The 19,806-nt window shown below is 39.4% G+C and overlaps 1 protein-coding gene across 1 annotated transcript in view; it reads left to right on the forward strand.

The window, feature by feature from the left end:
- The window catches only part of LOC150075707 (calcineurin-binding protein cabin-1-like), a 1,104,404-nt gene that overhangs the window by 595,954 nt on the left and 488,644 nt on the right, over positions 1–19,806 (forward strand). Inside the window, exon 26 of the mRNA XM_090388624.1 lies at positions 1,777–1,959. Within this exon, the coding sequence (XP_090244750.1) occupies positions 1,777–1,959 (183 nt within the window). The remainder of the gene's footprint in view (positions 1–1,776; positions 1,960–19,806) is intronic.

Raw genomic sequence — 19,806 nt, forward strand, 5'->3', positions numbered from 1 at the left:
CAGAAATGCTGGATAAACTAGAAATGTACTGCCTGTTTTTTAAAATTAATTATGGGAATTAAAATTAGATATTCTAATTTTTTGTTCTCCGTATAGCAGAACATGCCATACTGCTATGGCATGTTCTGCAGTTATCTATGCACTTACTGACTAAAAGGAAAAGTGATGTCCTCTTGCCTTACTCTGCTCTGAGCACTCACCACTTAAGAAGACTCCTAAATGTGCATTGTATGGTGTGTGGCCTAGAAATTCAGAGGCAACACACATGTTTAATTATTGACTAAGCACAGAGGTTTGGGACATATTTTTCAGGGCTGATTGTTAGTATGGTTAACATTAAATCAGAGGCATTTATACCTTATCTGTAGTATAAATGATTGATTTAGTGTTTAGATTTAGATTAACTGGGCATCCATATCTCAGAGCATCTGGGAGCCACCTGAAGGAAATTTGAGTCGGGGGGTGGGGGGTGTTCTCTAGCTTCAGTAAGAGCCATGCCTTTCCATCACTCTTGAAACGAGTTCCTGGAAGCCTGAATCATCCAACACAGCTCAGGTCCCATCACCAGAATCACAGGCAGATTAACAACCCCTTCTCCCAACTGATCTCTCCTTCACACTTAGAACTTACCATACAGGAGATCGCCGCAAATTCAAGATACACTGTTTAGACAAGCAGTACCCAAATGGCATGAGCAATGGTCCAAGAAGGTTGCAAGGAATAAGAAACAAGCTTTCAAGACAAGACACAATCAATCACAGAATCAAATCACTGTCAACTTCCTCTCACAGCTGGTAAATCTGAATCAGAAACCCTCTTTCTGAAGAAATTAGAAACCTTCTTGAACTGGCATTGCTGCTGTGAAGAGTGTATTATATATACCACTTTTGAATACAATAAAGATTCTTAGCATAGCGCTTTCAATGATGATAACCTAACCAACCCTCAAAAAAAAAAAAAAAAAAAAATACTGTGTTATATAGTGGCTGTCAGTTTCATTTTCTTTTAATGAAGAGCAAGTATTGAAATAAAAAAAATAATCCAAAAAAGAAAGTGCAGAGTAGAATTATTTTCTGCAAATAAATTTATTGTGCTTTACTAATTATTTCTTTACCCTAACACCATGTACTGTGTGTAATATTATGCTTCTGTTTGACCTTTGCTATAAAAAAAATTCTGTTTTTTTTTTTACAACAAAGGCTGAATTTATTTCATGATATTTGATATGCAGTAAATTCAGCAAAAGAATTTAAGAAAGAATGTGCTTCATATGAAAGAATGCTTTTCACATTATTTATTGCACATAAAAAGATGTGCTCTACCTTTGATAAATAAAGAATTAATTTTAAAAAACTTCCGGAGTATAAAAACCAAAGACTTTGAAAGTCAAATTCTTAGTGTATAAAAAATAAAAAAAAAAAAAAAATCTTATTTCTCAAAAAAATGCATGTATAAAATTGCATAATAAATATGGTATTTTGAATTATGATCAGCCAGATATCTAGAATTGTCTTGAACAGAAAAATAAATAGCCTTATTTTTCAGTGCTATGTTTTTAAGAGAAATCACTTCAGCAAAAAGATTTTCTGCAAATAGATCATCATTTATTTCAAGCCCTCTAGATTGCTTTCTAAGATAAAATTGTTTATTTCATTATTTTAATTCATTTTTACTCATCAATTAGAATCATTGCAATTAAATTTTAGTTGTATAAAGTAAACTCTTTGTCATAGTTTTAATAAATTATATTCTTTCTGTCATCATTGAATTGCACAGTGAAGAAAGCAAGATTCGTGCATTAGCTCAAAAATCAAACATTTTAAATGACCTGAGTGGTGTTGAGAAGCTTTCCAGAGATCAGGAAGCAGCGACTCTTATGTCAGCAGGTACTGTGGATTTTGGACTGGGAATGTCTTCATCCTTAATGTTGCTCTTCACTGCTCATGAATATTTAGGACGGTAAGAATTTTGCATTTTAGATATCTCTTGTTTAAATGACTGGTTCTTCCTTGTATTCAAGTATATTATTTTAGCTTTTTTTTTTTTTTTTTTTTTTTTATGCAGAACTATTTTTGTAATGTTTTATCTGAACAAAAGTTGAAAAGAATACTGATTAAAAAACCATTGAAATTTAACACCAAACAAAACATAGAAAATATACAGAACACTGATTTTGAGCAATGAAATGATGTGAATGATATATACACTGTAGCTGCCAACTCTCTAGATTTATGATGGAGAAGCCGACTGGGCTAGCCAGGTGGGTAAAGTGCCTGCCTGGCAATCCAGAGGTCGTGGGTTCGAATACCACCTCGGGCTTGGATCAAAGTACAGAAAAAGTACTGGGAAGTGCATTATGGCCACAGAAGCCGATGCGCCAACAACTACCAAAAAAAAAAATGATGGAGAATCTATCTTTATTTAATGATTTAACCTTTCTCCATGTCACCGTCATAGTATAGATGATGGCAGTTTCCCCATCTTCTTGCAAAAAAATTCAGTATTTCTCCATCTTTTTCTTTTCACAAAAAAAAAAAAAAAACATTAAACAAATAAAACATATTTATATTTTGTGTGGTGGTCTATGTCAGGGCCACCATCAAGTGTCGAAGGTACAAGAAAAATCTACAGAGATGGTCAGCAGGTATTTTTCATCTGGCTGTTGGTTGCATTAAGTAGTTGCTGCATTGTATCCTCAGTTGAGTGGCATGGCTTGAAACAAAATGCTTATCTCAGTATACAGCTGCTCTCTGGTACTTTTAGCTCTAGTAGGAATCAACAATTGATGTTGTCACCCTGGTAACATCAATCGTTGATTCCCTCTATGCTGCCATGATCTCTAGGATCAGCCTTCCAACTTGGATCTTAATAAGAAAACATTCACTAAAAAGCAGTCTTCTTTCCTGTCATTTCCTATGTAGCTGGTATCTTGTTCCATAGGACAACAGTAGTTAGAAACAAGAGGAAATTAGAAACCATTCAAAGAACCATCCATTGACTATAGCCAGAGCCTGCTACATGGTGAGTACCTGTGCTTTGCAAGTCTTGGCAGGTGCTCTCCACAGATTTGGAAATAGTACATTGAGAACTACACTACAGGCTGAAAAAAGCCATACCCACGCAACTCCTGGGTATCACACCAGACCTGACCATTGATATGACTAGGAAAAGAAAAATAATTGCCACTGAGTTAACTCTGTGATGGGAATTTGATTGGGGGTGGACCACCAAAGTAGAGGTGACTAGGAGATCCCTACCAAATGTAGCTTTGGTTTTTCCAAAACCTCCCTCTTTCTCCCAGGACTGTTCATGGCTTTCATAAGAACCGGACATGGCTCCACCAACTTGGCCCAGTTGGTGACCCATATACAATAAGGGCCATCAGCTGGGTACTCCCTAAGATTGTTGGCAGCACTTGCTGTATGAGTGCCCAAACTATGTCAACCTCCAGAATCTATTAATCTTAAGGATTAGCCCATCACCTAGAGGTCATGAACACCTGTTTATTACAGAACAAACCTAGTGTGTAGTCCTTACCAAATATGTGTGGACAATATTTCAGATATGCAGACAGAACTCGAAACAAAATGTTGTACCAATCCCCCTGCACCTTAGAAATAGTACTAACTGACAGTCAATCCAAATCCAAACAAGCAGATCCTCCCCAGACTTGACTTCCCCAATTTGATAACTCAAAGCTTGACCTCTGGGGCTCTGTGGTGTGTATATATGTCATCCTTATATGTGCATGACCGGTATGTGTATAAGGTTATATGAGGATAAGAATGAATATGTGATCACTTGTGAATGTGTGTGTGTAGCAGAGTATTGTATATATGTGAGAGTGTAAATAAATACACCTTGCAGCATCTTAAAGTAATACCGATCTGTTGTTTACCCTATGATATTTGTATTTGTGCTTGAAGCTGTTTGAATAAGTGTGTGAGATTGTGAGGAGATAATGTTGAGCAAGGATGTGTGTGTGTGTGTGTGTGTGTGTGTGTGTGTGTGTGTGTGTGTGTGTGTGTGTGTGTGTGTGTGTGTGTGTGTGTGTGTGTGTGTGTGAATTTTACATGTCTGGTCCTACATGGGACCAGAATCCCCTTACCTGTGTGCATGTTTGTTGAGAGTGTGCCTTAGCTTGCAAAAAAAAAAAAAAAGCACCATGTGTACCCTGTATGCACAAAACATGTTTTATTTTATGTGAAATCATTCTTGGCTTGGACAAGGTTAAAGGGTTTTAGGAATGAACAGAATCTGAACATGTTTAACATTTGAAAATATGTATAAGTATAGTGCAAAAACATCAATAATACATAGCCAAATCTGAATGAACAGAATATTAGCAAAGCGGCATCGTTTTAAGTTATATCTCATATTGTGAATACCTTCACAACAAGTTGCCATGATATTGCACTACTTCGAATAAGTAATGCTTCACCTGAGGAGAAGACTTTACTTATTCTCAGATGGATACCACCACCCAGACGGCACCGTTTCAGGGCTATTTTGTATTTGTGTGGGATAGTAACTCGACTATCCAGTTGTCCCTATTAAACTTAGAAAAGTAAAAAGGACTTGCTTGCTCTGTTGATCTTCTACAATTGGATCTCCTATGAAAATGCTTATCCTTCTTCTTGGTGCCATTCTTTTATTCTTGCCATACCAAAACCACAAAAAGATCCTTCCTTGGTTCAAAATTATAGGCCCATATCTCTCACTAGCTGCTTGGGTAAAATTTTCGAAAGGTTGGTTTGTACAAGGCTCACTTACATCCTGGAGTCACAGAATCTCCTGCCAGATCATTAGTATGGCTTTTAAAAAAATAGATCAACCCTCGATCTTGAAAAGGCAAGATCGATCTTGCCTTTTCAAGGTCAACTTCGATCTTGAAAAGGCATTTGACCAAGAAATCAAATGCATCATGGTGTTCTTATGGATCTTTACCGTCTGGGATTTAGGGGCCATTTGTCTGAAATAACCCCAGGGGCTCACATCTGGTGAGTATGGGCTTGGCACACCCAAGGGTCCTCAGCTGGATATCATCATTCTTCTCTTTCTTGGTGATTTCCTTCTACTTTCTCTCTCTCTCTCTCTCTCTCTCTCTCTCTCTCTCTCTCTCTCTCTCTCTCTCTCACACACACACACACACACACACACACACACACACACACACACACACACACACAGGGTAACTCAGAAATTTTTTTTGGCTGGTGCAGCATAAGCCTCAGGCTTCCTTGCACCATATGGCTATTAATAATAATAATAATAATAATAATAATAATAATTAAAAATTTCTTGCAATTGTGCACTTTTCAGGTCCAGTATAAAAGCATACTCTCTGCTTTTCACATTCAGTAAGAAGGAGTCCCACAGGGATCGATACTTAGTTCAACACTTTTTGCAGTTAGAGTTAGCAGCGTGACGCATGAAATCCCAAAACCTGTTGAAACTTATATGTATGCAGACAATCTTACCATTTACTGTCAGTCTCAAAGTATCAATACCATTGAACTCCAACTTGCCATAACCAAAATAGAATCCTGGACTTTAAGGAATGGTTATCGACTATCAGAAAAGAAATGCACTGCCACCCACTTTTGCAAGCATCGGGCTCTCCATCCTGATCCTGAATTACAAATCAACAATACTCCAATCCCACTTTTTACTAACATCAGATTTCTTGGTCTGATGACAAGCTTAATTTCCAAGCTCACGTCACTCAATTAAGAAATGTTTGTCTAAAGCACATGAACTTTGATCAGTCTCGTCCATATCTTGGGGAGCTGATCGATATACTTTACTTCATCTTTACAGAACTTTAATTTGTTCATGCTTATGGTTGTCTACTATGTGATTCCACCAGAAGCACTACTTTACAATGTCTAAATATCATCCAGCACATTGCCTGTTGGGCACTTTCAGGACTTCTCCAATCCAACGTCTTTATATCGAACTGCATGATCCTTCATTTCATCTTCGCAGGAAAACATTACTGCTCCAACACACACTACTAAAATTTTAGGACACAACTGCTCCTGTTCCACCTTGGAAATCCATTTCTGCCTCTTACGATGGACATTTTCTTCAGTGTGGGAAAAATGTCATACCTCCTTGCAATATCAGGCAGTTACATTCAGCTCATGCTACTCCGAACTCCCTTGGCTGTAAAATCTGTACTGATGGATCGAAAACTCCCTAGTATGGTAGATGCTGCTGCAGTCTTTCCTTCATTTACTGCTACAGCCTCAATACCATTAGCCTGCAGCATTTTCACTGCTGAATTATATGCTATCAAGATAACACTTAGCAAAATTATTGAGCTATCCAACTCACCTGCCATAATTTACACAGACTCCCTCAGTGCTGTGTGTGCCATAACGAAGAATTTCTCATCTTCCCATCCGATCTTGAAATACATTCATTCCCAATTATTTTTTGCTGGATCCCTGATCATTCTAACATACCAGGGCAGGGAATTAAAGTGCTGACATTGCTGCTAGACATCCTCAACCCACTCTCTCACAACATCCTCAGGTTCCTTACATTGACTATAAGCCTATCATTCGAAAAGCATGCTACGACAACTGGTCACAGATCAGAAAAAGTAACACCAACAATGAACTTTACAAGATAAAGCAAGAACCAAAGCTGTGGCTCTATGGCATCTGATGAAACAGAAGAGAGGAAGTGGTATTGGCAAGACTCAGATTTGGAAACATTGATCTTACACATCTCTTTAGCACTAGTTGAGGCATATAATGCAAGATAGCAAGCTTATAGAGCATCACCAAAAAAAAAAAAAAAAATTCCGATTTCACCCATTCTGTAACTTAATATTTCTCTAGTTCAGCCTTAAATTTATAGGCTGTCAACTTCCACAACAAAAGATAGAAATCGGTTCCAACAATCAACTACCCATTGGCTGAAGACAAACTTCCACAAGGTTATCAAATTGTAACAGGGTGCTTAATGATTTTGTAATAACTGAGAGCAAAGTGAAGGACAAATTGTTGAAGTTAAACATAAGAAAGGCACCTGGGGTGGATGGGATCTATCCAGTTATATTAAAGGAGGCAGCAAAGCAACTAAGCAAACCCTTAGCCATAATTATGAGAGCATCCTTGGACTCATGGAAGGTCTCCACGGCCTGGAGATGTGCAAATTTATCCCCAATTCACAAAGGGGGATGAAAGGGTGACACGAGTAATTACAGACCAGTAAGTTTAACTTCTGTTCCTGATAAAATAATGGAGTCACTGGTTAAAGATGCATTGCAGGATCATCTAGACAAGACTGCAGCAATAATTCAGACACAGCATGGGTTTGTTAAGGGAAAGTCTTGTCTGACAGATTTGATAGGATATTATGATGTGGTTACAAAGGAACTGGATGCAAAAAATAATTGTGATATCATATATTTGGATTTCAGGAAAGCTTTGGACACTGTTGCGCATGGAAGACTATTGTACAAATTGGAGCAGAATGGTATTAAGGGTACGTTGCTACAATGGATAAATGGATGGTTAAGTGGGAGAAGACAGAGGGTGGTAATCAATGGGTGCTGCTCTTCGTGGACTAATATTATTAGTGGAGTCCCACAGGGTTCAGTGTTAGGTCCACTGTTGTTTTGTATATTTATCAGTGATATTGGTGAAGGTAAATCAGGCTTAATTTGAAATTTGCAGATGATACAAAGGTTGGCAGGGTTGTTAATTACAGTAATGCAGTGTGCTACTGCAACAGGATCTAGATAATTTGGGCAGATTGGCTAAGAAGTGGCAACTGAAGTTTAACCTTGACAAATGCAAAGTACTGCATATGGGTAGAAGTAACCCCAGAGAAACGTACGAACTATGTGGTACTACTTAAGGTGGTAGAAACTGAAAAAGACCTGGGAGTAATTGTGCAGTCAGATATGAAGTTTTCTGAGTAATGCAGACAGGCTGCTAGGGCAGGTCATGGGGTTTTGTCAATGATATATAGGAATTTTGCTAGCAGGGAGAAGGAGGTGATTGTCCCTCTGTATAAGGCAATGGTCAGGCCATGCCTTGAGTACTGCGTACAGGTCTGAAGGCCTCATTTTAGGAAGGATGTAGATTTACTTGAGCGTGTACAGAGAAGGGCAACAAGATTGGTGAGGGGCATGAAGGGAACCTCTCAAGAGAGGCTTAAGTTCTGCAAATTGCAGTGGCTGGAGATTAGGCACCTGAGCAGTGATCTGATTGAGGTGTATAAGGCCTTGAATGGGTTGAGCACGCTGAATTCTGATGGGATCCTTCCACTTGTTCAGATTACGAACCTTAAGGGGCATAAATTCAAATTAAGAAAGGACAGATGTAGAATAGATGTGCGGAAATTTGCCTTTAGCCAGCGGGTCGTTAATTGCTGGAACAAACTTCCATCTGTCGTTGTGGAAGTCGTAAGGAGGAACTGGACAGGCATTTGGAGGGAATGGTGTGATTTATTTATTTTTTTTGGCTGATGCTGCATAAGCTTATAACACTAGCTTTCTTGCATCACATGCCACTACTACTACTACCTCCTTTGTGACTTGATAACAGACAAGCTTATGTCGACTGTCGGCTTCTGTGTCACCTGATAATTTCTGTTTCCCATACATTTTTCTTCTCTGCCACGAGACTCATTATTTCATCTGACATCCATTTAGATCTTAGCCTTGAACACTATTTCTTAGTTGGAATGAAAAGCCTAGTAGTCTCCAAGATTAATTAAGTCTCCGGAGGCCTCCCATTTAGAATTCAACGTTGGTAACATCATCAGTTTATCCCACTGTACAGAATTTAAAAACTCCCTGAGATCCCTGTAGTTAACTTTTTGAAAGCAAAAGCCCTTCCATTTAGCCTTGATGGTAGTTACATCTTAAAGTAATTCCCATATCAGTACATTGTGATCACTATCAGCCAGTGGTTCCTATATCTGCAAATTCTTAATTTTTTTTTTTTTTTTTTTTTTATGTAAACCCCAAACACAAGAGGTATTAGAACCTATAGTACTTAGTACCATGCTTCGGTTGGAGGTTGAGAACACGAAAGAAGATATTTGTTGACATTACAATTGAACTTCTGTAAACTGTAATTTTCAGGAAATAAGTACGAAGGAAGGTTTGTTCCAGAAAACTGCAGTTGAATGAATAAACGAGGAAGATGAAAAGTTGGTTCTGTGAGTTTGAAGTTGGACAGTAAATGGATGTTGGCTGGTGGCGGCACGTGTTCAGAGTTCAGATTGTTTTGAAAGAGAGAGAGTGGGAATTATAGAAGCCAATTCAGAAGAACAGTGCCCACGGAAATATCTGTAGAAGAGGCATGCAACAGTACGTCTACGAAACAGCGAGTGAAGTGACTCTGTTAGAGATGAATCATTATTTAACCTAACTGCCCTCTTCTAAACGGAATCCAGAATCCCGAGAGAGGTTTTGGGGGTACCACCCCAGATGTGAGAACAATATTCCATGGTAGGGCGGATTTGCGATTAGTACAGAGTGAACAGCTGTTTGGAAGAAAAGTAATATCGAGAGCGAAAGAGAAAACCAAGTTTTTTAGGTGCAGAGGAAGCAATATTTGTAATGTGCTTGTGGCAAGAGAGAGATTAGAAGTCAGGGTAATCCCCAAAAGAGATATATCATTTTGCCTAGAAATCGGAGTGTCACCAAAGATAAGCATAGGAGCAGAAGAATCCTTTTTGTGAGATATAAGACAAGACTGAGTTTTAGAAGGATTGAAATCAACTAAGTTGCCTTTGCCCCACTGGAGATCGGCATTTCAGGAATTGGTAGCAGATTTTCAAGAAGTTGATGCTGATTGAGCAGGGCAAGGTTTCTCAAAATGGAAAGTGGAATGCAATGTGCTATCATTGGCTAAACTATGGATAGGATTTCCAGTGCATCACCCTCAGTGAGCAATCAGAGAGAAAACTGGATAACCATTTACAAAAAACAGTTGGCTGACAATAAAATGGAAGCTTGTTTAGAAGACCTTTATGCCAAACACGATCGAAAGCCTTTCAGGTGTCAAGAGCAACTGCTTGAATTTCACCAATCTTTTCCATTGAATTTGTCCATAAATGAGTAACATAAGCCAGATTATTATCAGTGGATCGATACTGATGGAATCCATACTGGCGATGTTGATCAGATGGAAAGTTTCTAGGTAGCTTAAGATTTGGCGGTTAATTGATTTCTCCATTACTTTAGAAAGAGTAGAAGTAATTGCAATGGGACGATAATTGGATGGGATGGATTTGTCACCCTTTTTAGGAACTTGCTGGATATGAGCAAATTTCCAAGCAGAAGGAAAAACACCTTTGGAATAAGAAAGTGAAAAAAGGGGGCAAAAACAGGAGTAAGTTCAGAAACACGGGTTTTGAGAACAGGCCGAGAAATACCATCGGGACATGGTTGTTGTTGTTCTGGAGGCTTAATGGCGCATAAGCTGCTAAGGCTATAATGTGCCTATTCACATATTATATTAAAACATAAGTTTTCCCTAGATCAAAAGAAAATCTGAAATCAGAAATAATTGAAAAGCCCAGTTTGCCGGAGAAAGTCAAAAAATTCGGAAATATTTGCCTTATCACCAATGAGATTTTCAAGAGTTACTGGTTTATGAAGGTTAACCAATGATATCAAGGATGAAGTTCTGGCTTGTTTATAATAGGGGCAGTCAATAAGAATATGTTTTACAGTCAAATTATTAGAACAATGTGTACATTGTGGTGGGTCATCTCCTGTGAGTAAATGAAGGTGGGTCAGATGGGTATGTCCTATTCTTGCCCTTAAAAGGACTACTTCTTCTTGTCTCGATGTGCGGATACTGGAGCGCCAAATTTTTGGATCATGTTTAAACTGAAAGAGTTTATTATTAGTCTGAGAGTGCCAGAGTGCTGTCCACTGTGATAGGCAAGCAGCATGAACGGTTAGTGCATAATCTGATGCTGGAACAGGGATATTGGTTAAATCAAATGTAGTTGGGTTTTTTGCAGCTTTATCAGCCAGTTCATTGCCTAAAATACCGGAATGGGCTGGAATCCAGCAAAAAGTGACCAGTTATCGGGACATGGAGCTTCCTCAGCATCAAGATTCTTCAAAATCCTTCTGACATCCTTTTCACGGAAGACCGCAGTATTCATTGAATGGAGAGTGTTGGGAATGGTGGGAGGGGTTTTTCTAAGATTATTAATTCATGAGTTTTAAGGAAAATGGGATGCTGGCAAGTCAACTTTATCCTTGGCTGAAGTGACAACAAAACCATCTGGTTTGGACTGAGGTTTGTTTGTTTGTTATTTGGTTTTTAGGAGCATTAGCAACTAAGACCATATTGCTCCGGGATATGCGGTGGTCATTTCCTGACCTTTCCGCATCCTCCGTATTTGGTGGTGACAGGCTCTAACCCCAGTCTAATCAAGAAGCGTGTTCTACCCACTGCTGTTCCTTCCCACCTGGCTACGGAGGCGTCTACACAGAGGTGGGAGTGGAGATGGGCAAAAGTTGCGGCCAATAGCTTTGGCAGGAGAGCAGAATGCTCGGCTACCGTTAGGGCAAGAAGCAAGTTTTCTACTCTTAGCCTGTTGTTGTTGTTTTGGTTTTTAGGAGCATTAGCAACTAAGGCCATATTGCTCCGGGATATGCGGTGGTCATTCCCTGACCTTTCCGCATCTTCCGTATTTGGTGGTGACTGGCTCGAACCCCGGTCTAATCAAGAAGCATGTGATACGCACTACTGCTCCTTTCCACCTGGCTACGGAGGCGCCCCTACTCTTAGCCTGTTCAAACTCTAGTGTGGACTGATTAATAGCTGCTTTACAATTGTTGTGAGCTTTGGTGAGGCATAAAATGAAACTGAAGTATTAGAAACAAGCCAATTATGATAAGCAATATTCTTCTCTTGAACAGCTTTAGCACATTTATTGGAAATCCAAGGTTTAGTTAAAGGATGAGATTTTAAAGTGGAGTTTGGGATAAAGGATTTCATTCCTGCAAGAATAATTTCACTGACACGATCTGTGCAAATGTTGACATCAGAAGTTTTCAAACAGTAATCCGACCAAGGAAAAGAAGAAAAGAAATCTCACAGGTCATTCTATTTTGCGTTCTTGTAATGCCATACAATACGAGGTTGGGAAATAGCCATGAGATAAAGGCTCCATTGTAGAAGAGATAATCACCAGGTTGTGATCTGAGGTGCCTAAAGGACCTCTCACTTCGGCCGTGTACTGAGAAGGGTTGTTTGTGAGAAAGATCAAGCGTGTTGGCTGTATGGTTAGGATTGTCTGGTATTCTTGTAGGTAAATGAACAATCTGTGCAAGGTCATTCGTATTTTCAAAAGCCTTAGTATCTCGACCAGCTGGGTCAGTGTGACTAGAAAACTGAAGACAGCTAGATTTGTAAACATTAAAATCACCAAGGAAATTACCTCACTGTTAGTAAAGTTGCTCTGGAGAAAGTCAAGTTGCAAAGAGAGGAAGTCAAAGAGCTCCAAGTTATTAGTGGAGTTGGGAGAACAGTAGAGACAACAGATTAATTTGACACAATGAGGTAGAGAGATCTTAAGCCAGAGAAGATCGAAAAGAAGAGATTCCAAATTACCAAGTCTCTGACAGGGAAAATCGGAACGGACATATGCACAAGTACCACCTTTGAGGCGAAAGGAATCATACAGGGAATAATTTGGGCAACTGGTATGAGCAGTAGTTGAATCAACTGATAACTTAGATTCTGTCAGAAAAAGTACATGGGGTTTGGCAGACTGCAAGAGGAAATGGACACCGTTGAGATTAGAATTCAGACCGTGTATATTTGTGAAATGAATTAGGAAGTGCTTGGGAGGTTTTAGATATTTTCGCAGATAAGCTTACTCTATTAGTTTGACAGTTCGTGGTATATTCAATAGTAAGAAAAATTGGGTGGGACATGCTTTATGAAGTAATGAAGTTTTTGGATTTTGGATATATTCATACACGTGATAAGAATATACCCAGATCCTTGACATAACGTGGCCTCGACAATGTTCCCCGCATACACACTACTCAGACTCCCTCCAGTCACTATCTGCCAGAGTAGAGGTAGCAAGATTATACACTAGCTGATCCGGGTTGACCTAGAGAGTTACCAATAGGTTGGGTCTGGTGTGCTAACTAGCGGCTGGCCTGCGAACACCGTTTTAGAGCTGTACCCTTGAATGTAAGGAATATTGGATCTCGTCACGATGTTCATCACAGCCTCAAAAGTCATCAATCATACTGCATGATGGAAGAGATAGGGAAGGGTGGACTGGAACTTAGCTCTAGAAACTAAACATGGGTTCCACCACTTCAAGCCTCCAATAAGCAAAGTGGTGGTATTGCTCCGGTTGATGAGAATCATCTACCACCTAGTACTGCCTGGTAACATAGAGGGGCAGTGTTCCTCCATGTGGTGTGGACAACACACCTCGATCCCTTCTTACGTTGGTTCACACCTGGGTGGTCACTCACCATGTACTTGTGCATGGAGGTTATACCGAGGATTACTAACAGTCCCACCATCGTGAAAGTGCAAGTAGAAGATTTGGCTGTCACAGACTGTCCGGATTTCGCTGAAATTGGGTCCACTTGACTTGAGTGTCACCCGAATAGCAGTTCCATCAGCATTTTGGACTCCCAGGTAGCAAGTACAGCTTGTCTGGTATATCTGAGACAATGTCTGTGACAACCTCAAGGACCTAGTAAATGTAATGTAATACTATTTGTTTTATTTATAAATAATTTACATGGTATGCATTATATCTAGAATCAAATATATAAAAACACATATAATTTGAAAAGATCACAATCTAATTCGATGTAAAAATACAAAACGAAATTGAAATTAAAGTTCAAGTTTTTACCACAGCATTTTTCAGTGAGAAAAATGTGGTTGAATGTTTTTCATTATTGCTGTGTATCTTGGATTCAAAGTTTCCGATGCAGCTACCTAAAGATCTGGTTCCACGTAAAGTTTATTTCTAAATGTGGTTTTAATAATAGTCACTGGAGAGAGAAAGTCACCTTATGTAGGTGCATTAGCATTAGTAGAGGCATTTGATGCAAGAAATGTTATTTTTTTTTTTGGTTTTTAGGAGCATTAGCAACTAAGGCCATATTGCTCCGGGAATATGCGGTGGTCATTCCCTGACCTTTCCGCATCCTCCGTATTTGGTGGTGACGGGCTCAAACCCCGGTCTAATCAAGAAGCGTGTGCTACGCACTGCTGCTCCTTCCCACCTGGCTACGGAGGGATGCAAGAAAGCAAGCTTATGCAGCATCAGACAAAAAAAAAAAATGAAATAAATAAAATAAAATTAATTAATTAAAAAAAATAAATAAATAAAAAAAATAACCACTTCCACTTCACCCCTCTGTTCGTTCGAAGTACCTGTCCAGCTGATCCTTAAACTTATTTATGCTATCAACTTCCACGACAAGGGATGGAAGTCTGTGCCACCAACCAACCACCCGCTGGCTAAAGGCATCTGTCTTTCCTCAATTTGAATTTATGCCCTCTCAGGTGATTATTCTGAGCAAGAGGGAGAATCCCATCAGCATTGAGCATGCTCAAACCATTCAATGCTTTCTACACCTCTATCATATCACCTCGCTGGTACCTAGTCTCCAGACAATGTTATTTGCAGAACATAAGCCTTTCTTCCTAAGAGCACCCCTTTGTTCCATTCACTACTCTTGTTGCCCTTCTCTGTACTCGTTCCAGCAGCTCTACATCCTTCTTGAAATGAGGCCTCCAGGCCTATATACTGTACTGTAGGTGTGCCTTACCCTTGCCTTATACAAGGGAATAATCACCTCCTTATCCCTGCTAGAAAAATTACTATATATCATTGACAATACACCATGAGCTACTCTTGCAGCCCGTCTGCACTGCTTAGAGAACTTCATATCTGCTTGCACAACCACCCCCAGGTCCCTTTCATTCTCTACCACTGTCAGTGTAGTACCACACAGTTGATACGTTGCTCTGGTGTTGTTGTTTCCCATATGTAGTACTTTACATTTTTCAATGTTAAACTTCATTTGCCACCTCTCAGCCCATCTGCTCAACCTTTCCAGATCCTGTTGCAGCAGCATAGTGTCAGTAGTGTCCTTGACAACCCTGCCAACCTTCGTATTGTCTGCAAACTTGGACATTAAGCTTGATATACCATCATCAATATCATTTATAAATACAGAAAACAATAATGGACCCAATACTGAACCCTGAGGGACTCCACTAATACCATTAGTCCACGATGAGCAGTGTCCATTGATTACCACTCTCTGTCTTCTCCCCCTCAACCACCCCTTTATCCATAGCAGCAATTTGCCTCCAATGCCACACTGCTCCAATTTGTGCAGCAGTCTTCCATGTGCAACAGTATCAAAAGCCTTTCTAAGGTCCAAGTATATAATATCAAAGTTATTCCTTGCATCCAGTTCCTTTGTGACTACATCATAGTATCCAATCAAATTGGTCAGGCAAGACCTCCCCTTAACAAAACCATGCTGTGTCCGAGCTATAACTGAAGTCTTGTCTAGATGATCCTGCAGTGCTTGTTTAACCAGTTCCTCCATTAATTTTCCGTGAACAGAAGTTAAACTCACAGGTCTATAATTACTTGTGTCAGCCTTTGAACCTCCTTTGTGAATTGGGGTCACATTTGCACATCTCCAGTCCATGGGTACCTCCTCTGAGTCCAAGGAAGCTCTCATAATTATGGCTAAGGGTTTTGCTTACTTCCATTGCTGCCTCCTTTAATATAACTGGATAGATCCCATCCACCCCAGGTGCCTTTCTTGTGTTTATCTTCAACAATTTCTCCTCCACTTTACTCTCAGAGATTACAAGATTCTCTAGCTTACTGCCAGAGTTGAATACAACTCTGGCATTCCCCTCGCTGAATAACACCTCATGTGTGAATGTAGATGCAAAATATTGAATTAGTTTGTTAGCTACCTGAGCAGAATTATGAACAGTTAAACCATCGATATCAAGTGGACCGATCTGATTCATCCCCGTCCTTCTAGAGTTTACATAAATAAAGAACTCCTTGCTGTTTTTCTTTGCATCCCTTTGCCAAAGATATCTCGTAATCTGCTTTGCCTGCCTAACCTCCTTTGTAACTTGGTTACAGATCAACTTGTATCTATCATAGGCTTCTGTATCACGTGTTAATTTGTATGCATCCCATGCATTTTTCTTCTCTGCCATATGTCTCATTAGTTCATCTGACATCCATTTAGGCCTAAACCTTCAACAGTATTTCTTAGTTGGTATGTAAAGCCTAGTTGCTTCCAAGATTAATTCTTTGATTGCTTCCTATTTTGAATTTTCTGTTGGTAACATCAGTAGTTGGGCCCACCGTATAGAATTTAAATACTGTCTCAATCCATCGTAGTCGCCTTTACGAAAGCAATAACCCTTCCCTTTACCCCTAATGGTAGTTACCTCTTTGAGTAAATCCCACTTCAGCACACTGTAATCGCTGCCACCTAGTGGTTCATTTATCTGCAGATTCTTAATGCATGAAGAATCACTACTGATAATCAAATTAAGAGTATTACTCCCTCTAGTTGCCTCCCGAACATGCTAATGTAGAAAACAGTCATCCAATAAATCCACAAAAGTCTTGCTAGTGTGTGAGTGACCAGCCCCCAAATTCCAGTCAATATCTGGGAAATTAAAATCCCCCATTATAAGACTCTCTGATATACTGGCCCACTCTATTTCCCTGTACAGTTTCTTATTATACTCATCAGAGTCATTAGGCCTATAGCACACTCCTACTCTCAATTTTGATCTCCCAATGCTTACGTCACACCAAACTGCACTGCACTGTCCAGCGATGGACAGTGCAGTGCAGTTTGGTGTGGACAGCACTGTCGACACTGCACTGTCCAGCGATGTGGACTGGCTTCACTTCCTTGGATTTTATGTATTTCTTAACTAATAGCATAAGCCCTCCTCCCTTCCTATCCTGTCTATCCAAATTCCAGTTCTACATTCCTTACATCTGTGTGACACCACGTCTCTGAAATCCCAACAATATCTGCCTTTGATGTTTTGAGCAATACCTCAAATTCATCAAATTTATTTACTAAACTCCTAGCATTGGTGTACACGCAAGTATATATGCACCTGTTCTTTTTCTTAGCTACCCTAACACAACCCATGTGTTTACTTGTACCCCAATGATTCCCAGCAGTCTGAAATATCCTGCATCTTATTTTCCAGGCTGCTGCTCATTCCAGTAGAAGCAGTGCAAGAATCACTTTCACCTCTGCCAGTGGCTACTGTTAATCTATTAGTCCTTTTATCCCCCCAATCTAGCAGTTTTCCGACCCACCTAACACTGCCTCGATAGCATCAACAAACAGTCTTGCACCCTTTCTATTTAAGTGAATCCCATCCCTGTAGAAGCAGTCTCTCCTGTTAACAAGTACAGACCAGGTTGAAAAAAATTCTACCCCTTGAGCCTTGCACAATCTTTCCAGGGCCGAATTGATCGACAGGGCTCTCATCATATACTCTCTCCTATCGTGTCTGGGCAGAATTGCAGACACTTTCAAATTCAACCTTAATTCACGGCTTTTTTTCAACAGTGACCTGTACTTGTTAAGTAATTCCGCCGGTCTCCTACTCTTAATATCATTAGTGCCAACGTATACAACTATATCACCTTTTGTGCCCTTAAAAGGTGATATCCGCTCATCAGCTTTTGCCCCTGGTAGACATACCCTGGTCCTGTTCCACCTATCACATTGATCCAAATGGAAAGATTGCATCGCTTGCTCTGCTTTCCAAATCACCCAAAGGATAATCCGTCCATCCCATGAGGCATCTTGCCCCCCCCCCCCACACTTTGGAGACCACTATTCTATTCAATTACTTATAACGAATAAATGCAGCAAATTAATCAGAAAAAAATCACAAAAAATATTATAATAATAAATTTAAATCAATATATATATAAATAATAAAATAATTCAACTTAGCAGCTTTGAACATGACCGGCTTCCACTAGCCTTGTCAGCAAAAGCTATTGCTGCACCGATTTGGGCAAGTGTTGCACCGATTTTATGAATGTTATTAGCATATATATGAGAAACCACTGTTAGGTTTGTTACATGTGTTACAGTTGGGGTAAGGCAGGCAAAAAATTAATATGACTATTTTAATTTCCAGGATAAATCCCTTTATTACTTTCCATAATGAATTCATATCCAAGAAGGTATAGTTGTCTCTCTAGCCAGTACAGCCTAAGAAATACTCAATTCACTGTAGTACTCTAAGTCCTTGAAATGTAGCTCACAGCTTTTCCTTTGGCCATATAAATCTCTTTGTACACTAAACATGTTATGTTATTACAGTCACTACCTACTAAAGCTCTTTCACTACAAAATTTTGGATACAGTTTGGATCCTTGATGAGAACCTTTTTTTTTCTCTTAATTTCTTATGATTTGTAAGTCATTTGGATGTCCCAGAATGTGTTTACACATGGTAAAATTACAGTCCATGATTACCAATCTGTGGCAATCACATAATGTGGCAATCACACTTGGCTGCCCATTCAAGTTGCCTGAAAAAATAACTGAGGACTACAAGTTGTAGTCCTCAGAGTTGTTTTCCTTGCAAATCCAACAATCATTATCTCTTTATTGCAACACCAGATGGATGGATGGCCATGGGAACCTTATGGACCTCAAGGCCATCCATGCTGTTGGCAGTGATTTTGGGTGTCATCTTCTTTATTGACCCCATATCTCTGTCTTTTCCCCCCAGCCTTCAGTCTCCCCTCCCTCTCTAACTTACAACTACTAGCATTTGAATCTTTGTTAAATTGCTTGAGCCCTACACCCAAAAACTTAATGACATCAAATCGCATAACTAGTACTCCTTTTGGCTTGACCCCTATCCATAGTGTTTCTTTTCTTTTTTTTTTATTTATTTATTATTTTTATTATCATTTTTTAAAATTTATTTATTTAATGTCCTCATCATCATCAGCCATTTTCAATCCACTGCAGGATGAAGGCCTCTCCAGCAACTTTCCAGTTCCTTCTGTTTTGAGCACTGGCCATCCATTTACTACTCAAAAACTCATGAATTTCGTCTATCCATCTCCGCCTTTGTCTTCCAGGTTTTCTTCTAGCTCCTCTTGGGTACCATTCTGTTATTTTCTTAGTCCATCTGTCATCATGTCTTCGAGCTATGTGTCCTGCCCAAGACCATTTTAGTTCTTTAGTTTTGATAAGAATGTCCTTTACTTGAGTTTGCTGCCTAATCCGTGTGTTTCTCTTCTTATCTAACATTCTAATTCCCAATATAATTCGTTCCGTTCTTCGCTGTGTAGTTCTTAGCTTCTCTTCCATTCTTTTGGTGAGTGCCCAAGTTTCACTTCCATAAGTCATGGTGGGGAGTATACATTGATTCATTATTTTACGTTTCAGACAAACTGGGATATTGCTCTTCAGTATGTGACTATATTTCCTGAATGCTATCCATCCAAAATTTATTCTTCTCTTGACTTCCAGCCATTTATCATTATTACAGCTAATAACTTGTCCCAGATAAGTATATGACTCCACCTTTTCAATTACTGCTCCTTCAATCATTATTTCCCTTTCCGTGGCATACTTGTTCATCATTACTTTTGTTTTAGCCATATTCATCTTTAGTCCAAAATCCTTACTAACTGTGCATAACTGATTAAGATTTTCCTCTAATTCTTTGGGATCGTGGCTTATGACCACAATGTCATCTGCAAATCGTAA

This window comes from Mastigoproctus giganteus, chromosome 14, assembly GCF_048544385.1.
Source record: "Mastigoproctus giganteus isolate SK-2022 chromosome 14, ASM4854438v1, whole genome shotgun sequence".
NCBI classification, from domain to species: Eukaryota; Metazoa; Arthropoda; class Arachnida; order Uropygi; family Thelyphonidae; genus Mastigoproctus; species Mastigoproctus giganteus.